General features: G+C 32.6%; 1 protein-coding gene across 1 annotated transcript; it reads left to right on the forward strand.

Annotated features, from left to right (window-relative positions):
* Nucleotides 2,507-7,522, forward strand: LOC107615211 (E3 ubiquitin-protein ligase RGLG3). Its single transcript, XM_021111806.1, has 8 exons — nucleotides 2,507-2,545; nucleotides 3,781-4,054; nucleotides 4,216-4,392; nucleotides 5,531-5,628; nucleotides 5,735-5,817; nucleotides 5,896-6,001; nucleotides 6,847-6,921; nucleotides 7,275-7,522. The coding sequence occupies exons 1-6, from the start codon at nucleotides 2,507-2,509 to the stop codon at nucleotides 5,909-5,911; spliced, it is 687 nt and encodes a 228-aa protein (XP_020967465.1). The 3' UTR covers nucleotides 5,912-6,001; nucleotides 6,847-6,921; nucleotides 7,275-7,522.

A 9,648-nucleotide genomic window follows, 5' to 3' on the forward strand; every position in this document is an offset into this window, starting at 1 on the left:
TGAAGTTTTGGGTGAGATTCTGGATCGATGATGTCCTCTGGATCAGCATGGTTGGTTGCAGAGGTGGACAAAGTCCTCAATATGGAGGTGCAGATCAGAGGTCGTTAGAGAAGAACGACTCCAACCCGTAGATGCGATTCTTGTACGACTCAAATGCGATCTCGTGCCAAATCACATCAGGATCGATGACTGAAGTAGAGGAGTTGTTGTTGTCCTCCCCACTCTGTAGAGATTGTTAGGTTACGGCCTCCAATCTCAGCGTGTAGGATTTCTGCATATCACATTATATGCAAAAGTGATTACGATGACAACTAATTGAAAACGAATACATGTTACGATTTCAACCACTACGTTTACTCACATAATAATCCGCAAATCGCTGATCGACAAATCTTTCTTTATTCTCCTTCAAAGTGTGAGTATACTTTAAGGTCTCCGCTATCGTCGCCTCACGATTCAACGACTTAAACTGCACATATTCAAGCGATAGGTTAAATCAATTGATAATTAAATTATATGTCAAAGAAAAAACCAATTTATCATACTAAAATACTAGCCTGAACTTTGTTTTCATAAAAGTCGCTGACCCGATAGTATACTTGGATGACCTGGTCAATGCCCTGTTGGCCTTATTTGTAGCTCAACAACACAAACACTCATCAGTCTCCAATAGACGTAGAGGACCTTTTTAATGTCCGAGCAAAGCCATTGAGTAAGGTGGTCGCACCTCTTACGTACGTCCTCAAACATCAGTTGAAGCCGCCTGGTCATCCGATAGTTGAAGATCTTCTTGATCATGGTATCGTGAGTCTTCTCCCATATAAATTTTTCTTGCACAAGAAAATATTTAGCACGACTTAGTCAAAGTTAAATACATAATTAAACAAAAATAATGATATAAATTAACTAAAATTTAAATATGTATAGATTTTACCGCCTAATTATGAAACCATCTCTCTCTGGTCTCATTAAGGATCTTCTTGTAGCTCGGCCAAAGGTGGTACTCTTGTACACGCATTGTTATCTGGTGCAAACCTATCAACAAAGAACTTAAGATTAGTAAATACACATTTAGTTTAAAGACTTCAAAACAAATTTCATTTGAAACTAATTAAAATAGAACTCACGCAGTCAAACCATCAGACCAAATTGTCATCGTCCTAATGACTGGCAGCAATGTTGGGGGATCTAGTTGGGATCCATGGGAAGATTCTAGAACGGCAGTGTCTGTCACTAAAGGTGATGTTGTTGAAGTAGAGGGATGCTGAATGGGTAGGGAAGGTGGAGGAGTCCACTCTGATGAAGCAGCAACAGGACGACTCTTGGTGGAGGTGGGGGTAGCGTAGCAGGACCCACGTAATTGGGGTTAGGGACCATGATGAAGGACGGATTCTATACACCCAGTACCTGTGACATCCCAGGGGCAGCCAAGGTAGAAGGAGACGAGTTAGAAGTCCCACGAATGCTAGTAGTCGCCCTCCGTCTACTCCAACCATGAGGCCGACTCAGAACACCTTTTCCTGTTATCCTGTCTACTTAAAACAATATAATTATATCATAATCTAATCAAACAATCATATTACAATTCCAATCACATACGTTCTATAATCACTATTGGCACCTTTCTCAAATTGTCTCAAATGATGCGTAGGTTTATCCTAAAACTCAAACCACACTTTAAACCATATGAAATATATTCTTTTCAAATCAATAAAGATATTTCGAACCTCAAATTATAGATTAAACTAGTTGTCAAATTAGTACCCCTTTAACTAAGTACATACTTTTTAAATTATTTGATCTTTAATAGGTCAACAACCTAAATTACTTTAAATTACATCAAGCAAGTCGCCCTCATCATTGATATTACATAATTAAGATTCTTAAGAAGAGAATACTTAAATTTAGTAACATTTTTATGAATTTACTTCACCCACAATTTTGAAATTTTTTTTGACATAACTTCCCATAAAATATGAACATATCCACCTTTATAGTTCCTACAAATCCAACCAAACTCTTTTTCCACAAATTCTCAATCCACAACATCAATCAAAACTCAATTAATTTCACAAAATCTCCTAAACATAATATCAAATTAGAAAATATAATAATATAACAAAAGCTCAAATCTCCCTTCTCAAATTAAAGAATCAAAGTCCCTTGGACATTTAGATTTTACGAGTAGCCTTTCCTAATTCCCAAAATCCAAATCAAAAAAATATATCATGATTTATTAATATCTAAATATGCCCCCTTTTCAAACTTTCACAACATTAATAATTATACTCAAACTAAATTTATCAAATAGATCTCAACATAACGCTCAACTACTACATTTTCTTTAACAAAATTAGAGTCAAAGTCTATGTAAATCTCGAAGTTAAAGCCAAATGCTCAACATAACCTTAGGGTTTAACCATTCTAAACTAATTAGTGAATTACCTGAAAAACGTGAAGGCGCGAAGGACTTATCTAGCGTGGTGGTGGCAGCACAAACATCGCAATGGCGGTGGCGATGACTAATCTACAAGGCTGCATTCAGGTTTTTTTTTAAATAAGTGCAAATAGAAAATAGTATAGAATAGGGAGAGGGGGGAGAATAACCTACTTGAAAGGAGGAAGGAGGCAGCTTCGGTGAGCAGCGGCAGAAGCAGTGACGGCAACAACAAAAGCAACAGTGACGCAGTGAGAGAGTGTGTGTTTCGAAAATGAGGGGGGAGGGTGGGTGCCATCAAATTTAGGGTAAGCTTACCATCAGATTTATTGGCGAATAAATTCGACAGCAAAGCATTGCGGGTCACCAAAATACTGGGTTCCACTAATTGTTTTTACCGGCAGATAAATCTGACGCTGAAGCTTGCGCTTATGTTTCCTCATTTTCCCTCTAACTATTACGAGTGATTTTATCGTCAGAAACTCAAATCCGCCGATAATGATTTGAACTAATATATTTATTGCCATGACTGCCAGTAAATCCAACATAAATGTGCAATACTAAATTCGACGGAATTCATCGTTTTTTTTTGTTATATATATATATATATATATATATATATCATCCGAATTTGAAAAGGATCAATAGTCTCATTTAGGAAGAAAACAAACAACCAAAAAGTAATGTTTATTCACATGGTTTTAAAAATCGAATCGGACTTAATTGGTCAATTTGACCCGATTAACCAAGAATCAATCAACAAATCTGTTTGGTTCAAGATAAAAACTGAATCGATCAAAAACTGAAAAAATTAGTCAAAAAATCAATTAATTGATCAAACGGGTATGGTTTATGGTCAACGAATCAGTTTAAAATTATAAATCACAAAAAAAAAAATTTATTTTAATTATATATTTTATACATAATTATATTAAATTGAATTTCGATTGAACTTTTAAACCATTAAACTTCTAAATCTATTTATTTGGTGACTAGTTCAATTTTTAGAACCATGTTAAATTATCTTTTGTTATCATCATTAGTTTATATAAGGATGCAATTGATTATCATACATTATATTTGACCGAAGAGGTGTCACTCTTACAAGGCTCATCCTTAAATATTTCTTATTAAATAAGAAATACTACATTTTTTGTTATAAATTTAGAGTTTAAAATTAAAAATTAAAAATTAAAAATTTAAAATTTAAATTGTAAAACTCAAAAAGCACTGTACACTACAAGAGAAGTGAAGGATAGCGGCCAGAAATTAGCGTCCGGGTTTGAACTCGCCGCAAATTGGTAGAGTCGCATCGTTTTGAGCTGCGATACTATGTTGGATAGCAGCTGTTCAGTAAAAATCGCTGCAATTCAATCGTTTTGGTATATAGTGAAGACTCAGCAGATTTTCTTCTTTTGTTCCTCGGGAAAACACAAACGGGAGTAGAGGCACGAAACACACCTTCGCGCACGAATCCTTGCCGCCGTGTACCTCTGCTCGTCAGTACCAGGCCAGTTGCATCGTGCTTCCCCTTGTTGGTGGGTCCATCGCCAATCTGCTCCCTGCTTCCTCTGGTCGGGTCCTTAGGTCTGTTCAGCTGCTTGGTTCAGATTATTGGTATCCAAAAAATTCGTCTTTCAATTTTATTCTGTTTTCTTTTTTATTTTCTTGATTGGATTTTAGAATTGTTCACTAAACTGAGAATTTCCAAGATTACAAGCATAAAGGTGCTCCATGAGCCCTCCAAATCTTGTTAACCATAACCCTTACTCTATGAGCTTCGATTGGCGCTGCTTCTGCTGGCCCTGATCCCAAAACGGTGCTCCCCTGCTTCCTCTCTTCAACCAAATCTGCTCTATCCATGGTTCAAATTTACTGTAGCTGCATGAGTTTCTTGCCACAGTCGCCTTCGGCCTCTGTCACTACTAGCCCCGTCGCCACCATCACCATCTCAGGTTCTTCTCCTTCTTCCTTCTTTTTCTTTACTCGGGTCTTCATTTTCTTATTCATCTTTTTATTTGGATTCTTGGATTTGTCAATTGATTGAACACCAAAAGTTACAATTTCAATTAACAACTTAAGCAGTCAAAAGTGATTTGAGGAGTAATTTTTCTCTCTATATTTTATATTCAATAGATTATTTATCTTGAATTTGCCACTTGATTTGAATGCTGATTTTGAAGAGTTAGATAAAGATGATGAAGTCCTTGTTTTTTTTTTTTTTTATGATTTTGGGTGCTATAGACTTCTTTTTTTTTCTTTTTAGTCTCAATTAAACATGCGGCATTTTTGTGCTTATTTTGACTACATAAGAATTAGAAACAAAGTGGGATTTTTATTTGTTTTCATTTGTTTTTTTCACTTTTTTCTTCTCAAATTTGCTCAAAATGGTATTCATGATAGTGAAGATAAATATTTTGACGACAATGATGATGCTGATTAAATCATTTGATTGAGTGTAAGCATTGACAAAAGTGAAGATGAAAAGAGAGATTATAAATTTTATTAGTTGAATAAAAATGACTGTACAACATAGGATATATTTGTAGCTGTTGGTGTAGCCAAGAGAGTTGACAGTAGTGCATAGTAGGATTAACATTATTCAGCTGTTGCAGTGCATAAGAGCTTATCTTTTGGTATTTAGTGTTGCAGTACATATTTTGAGGTTGTGGAACTTGGAGATGGATTGGTGCACTTTATTTAGTATTACTCATTTTTATATGGTATGGAGGTTTGAGCAGTAGCATTGAGATGAGAATGTGATTTGAAATTATTGCATTTGGCTACAGAGCAATTCCAAAAATCTTGCCGAAGATCTCTTCCTACTTGACCTTTTGTCAAATATGATATTTTCTTTAGCTTTCTAGGAGGGTTCATCTCTTGGGTTGAATTAATTGAATTTCCTTGTATGATAAGAAAAAGGACTAGTGTGCTTTCTATCATAGTACATCTTTAGTAATCCTCCTATATTTTGTTCATTTCTGTTGTTAATTCTTCATTGTTTTTCAAGAGGGAAAACTTTATCTAAGAGAGCTTACGTATAGTAGCAATGATATGAAGATTTGATTATATAAGATTTTTCCTTGTTATTAGGTCCAACATCATTTGCGCCGGTAATTGATGCAGCAATTGATGTTGTGGAGAAAAGCAATGGTCAATATCATGTTCTTGTTATTATTGCTGATGGACAGGTTCTATCTACTTATTTTTCTCTCAATAATTTCTTTTCATGGCATGAGTAGCTGTGTGTTTCTACTTGTCTTCCTTTTATTGATAGTATTTCTTCTTTCTCTTTAGGTTTCTAGAAATCCATATATAGGAGGACGCAAAAGGCTTGGTCCACAAGAACAAGCAACTGTTAATTCTATAGTTGCTGTAAGGTAAATCGATATCGTTTGTTGTCTTTTGTTGATTTCTACGGTAGATGTCTCTTACGTAAACCTATTTTGGTTGGTCAGTCACTATCCTCTCTGAATAATTTTGGTTGGTGTTGGAGATGGACCGTGGGATGAGATGTAGCAATTTGACGATAACATCACAGAGCGCTTATTTGACAATTTTCAGGTACTTGATGGTACTTAAAATATTCAAGTACTATGTATGCTTCTATAGTAATGAGTTTCAAGAACCTCAAAGTTTAGCATATTAATGAGCTAAGGGGATAATGTAATACATCAACCAATTCCAAAATTAAGCACAGTTTATAATTAGTTGGACATAATGTTTTACGATGCTATTCTCTTTGTAGAGAGAGATATAATATGGAATTCTACTATCTCAACATTAGTAAGTGTAAGATGACTCTTAAGAGGTTTACCCAACTCCTAACATGGATTAGGGTGGTTCTTTAGTTAAATTTGAAGATAAACCTTCTATAACAAATCTACTAGTTTCAAATTCCATTAGGACTTTATAATTGTTCAAGTATTGAATGTTGAAGAGCACTCTGACAATACATTTGATTTTATGGGAAGGGATTTTGTCATCATGACCCACTAAACCAATCAACTTATTCTTATTTTGTTGAACACTTTTTTGAAAAATAATCCAAATTCTAATGTGTCATAAAACTAGCAAACTATGTCCATTTTAACTGTTTTATGTCCATTTTCAACATGCCCATTAATCATACTCAATTATATTTTGATGCTTTAAATTGTTTTGTATAATAAGAAAAAGAAAATAAACAAGTGTTGAGAGATGTTGAGAAACTATGACTTTTTAAGATGGAAATGTTTCCTCCGTTTGTTGTTGTCTTTGGAAATCTTTTAGGCTGAGACTCATGTTATGTCTTCGTATATACTGATTCTCAAGATGGTAATGTGCTACAAGATTCTCTATCTTATGTGTTTTTGGGAGTTCCTTGTTTCACTTATTCGTTCAACAAATTATTTTTTATTTCCTTTTAGGTTTGGCGGTGGTTCCAGAAATTATGTGAAGAGATGAGTCATGACCCATAATGATCTTATTGGCCATTATATTAGGTAATTTTTTTGTACTTTTTGATCAATTGAACTATGTTTCATTCTTACATTATTAAGTAGTAGTGCATTGCTTGTTAAGTTTTAATTTAATTTATATATTATATTTTTTCTAAGATAGAGCAAAATTTACCCTTGGAAAAGATATACACCAGACTAGTTTTTTTTCTCAACGGTGTTTTTCATTTGTCCTTTCCATTAGAGGTAGTTTTGTAATTTGTTATCTCCTGTTTTTGCTTTTTTATTCCTTTTATATGATTATTTGATTTAACTGGGTAATTATTTATTTTACTATTTAGAGATCTTGTGGAGATCACTTGGGTGATTTTGGGCTAATCTTGTTATTGAATCTTCAGGAGTTTTCATAAAAGTAGAGAAGGTTTCATCACATTTGAAGGTTAATATTTTCACTTACCTTTGTATTTCACTTTGCTAGCTTGAAATATTTATAGTTTGCCTTTATTTTATTATCTGTAGGCTAGTGCTAAGAAAGTAAAATAATATCAGCTCTATTTTTAATTATACACAAATGTTTGTATGTCAGAAATGAATGAGAATATTGAGAAGATATACAATCCAAACGCGAATATAGTTTTTAATGCAAGTTGTTACAAGTTTTTTATGGATTTTTATAGTAAATAAAAATGGAACAAACCATTGGTGGGCATATTTTTTTTTAATTCATCCATAAAATTGCGGCGGTTTCAAACCGTTGCAGTTTCTTTAAAAAAACCCACATCAAAATTGCGGCGGTTTTCTAACTACTGAAATTTTTTAAAAAAATCTGTTTTTCAAATAGTGATGGTTTTAAGATTGACGCAAATAACTTATTCCATTTAGCGACAATTATACCAACGGTTGCTAATACATTCTCCACACCCTTATGGACGGTGGTCTCTAATTTGTTGCGATCTGTTTCGCAGCGGTTTAAAACCGTCACAAATCGATAAAAAATTCGCCACAAAATTCCGTTTCTCTTGTAATGGTAGTTTTACTTTTTTCATATCACATTAGCAATATTCTCTTATACATTAGCAATATTCTCTTATAGTGGCTATTCAGTATATTGTTTTTACTAGTAATTATTGTATAAGTTTTTTGCTTAAATAAAAGGATCTTATTATTAACAAGTAGAATGCTATTAAGAATGCCATAAAAAGAAAATTGAATACAAATTGTAATTTTTGTAAATTTTTAGAGTATTGAAAGAGTAAAACTATTTAATTAAATTTTTTAATTTAAACTATTTATTTTAACACTTATTAATTAAATTCCAAATAAAATTAATAAAATATATTTTTTGACTATTTTTTATTTGTATTTGATTTTTAATTATTATTTTTAGTTAATTTTAATGAATTTTATTTAAAAAAAAAAAAGAGTCAAGCGGGCTAACCCGCCGACCCGCCAATCCGCCATAAAGCGAGACGGACTAGCATTTTAAACCCATTTTAGTTGGCGGAGCGACCGATCCGCCCCGTTTTGGGGTCCGCCCCGTTTTTTGGTTAATTATAATTTACGTGTATACATATACAAGAACATAAATATTATTTGAATATCAAAATTAGCTACAATATATTTGTATATAAATATATATAATTTAATTTATTTAGTGATTAATTTTGATATATACTTAATATGATTTTACAAAAATAATACCATACTATAAATCATCATCATCAATTCACATCAATATCAAAATCATCATCCTTTTCAGAAGTCATCAAGCACGCAGTCACATCATCAAAACACATTAAATTCCCAACCGTCCCATGCATAGCTCCGTAGCTACAATTAGTTGGTGGTGGTAATGGTAAGTTTATAACCCAAGCAAAGCGACCCCAAAAACCTCTTGTTTTTATTGGATATTGGATAGCTCTAGCAGTGTCAAGTAGCACAATATTAATGGCGTAACAGAATACCCATGGATCCTCCACACAAAGTGACCAACTACTAACTTATATTTGTAAATATGACTTGGATTAGAATTGAGTTTGAACGAGCTTAATTCAATTAGTATCAGAATTTCTTTGATTTAATGCTGTTAGGTCACTTATTTTAGATATAAAAAATGTGTATAATAAATTTTATGTTTATTAAAACGATAAGATCTTTAAATAATTTATAAATGATGAGATATTTCTCATCTCATAAATTAATTTTTAAAGTTAAATTAGATTTATTCAATCTCAATTCTAATAATTGTTCAAAAATATGATTTAAATTAAATTTTTACTTGTACACCAAAATTATAATTATTAACAAATTATTATGGTTTCATTCATGAAGACTATCTTCTTCTTTACAAGTTGATTAAATAAATAACTTAACAGGATGTTATGTTATGAGATTTTCCCCTCTTAATCAATTATTGAACTCTGCTTGTAGATTGACTCGAACGAAAACTATAAATATTTTTTTATGAATCTAGTGTTAGCCTATGTATTAAAAGGAATAAATTGAACATAATTAAATAATTAACCCGTTTGAATTTTATCTCATTTAAAATTTATCTCAAGAACTTTTACTGTGTAACTTGACAAAATGTCAAGTGGTCAAAATTCTTTCAAAGAAAAATGATAATCTTTTCCCCAAAATTATTCCATTTACTAATAATGACTTTTATTTACAAATTTTCCTTTGATAGAAGACTAGTTTCGAATATATATATATATAGAGAGAGAGAGAGCGCGAGAGAGAACTAGGTATTTTGACAAATCTCGGTTTTAA

Source organism: Arachis ipaensis, chromosome B09, assembly GCF_000816755.2.
Source record: "Arachis ipaensis cultivar K30076 chromosome B09, Araip1.1, whole genome shotgun sequence".
Lineage (NCBI taxonomy): Eukaryota > Viridiplantae > Streptophyta > Magnoliopsida > Fabales > Fabaceae > Arachis > Arachis ipaensis.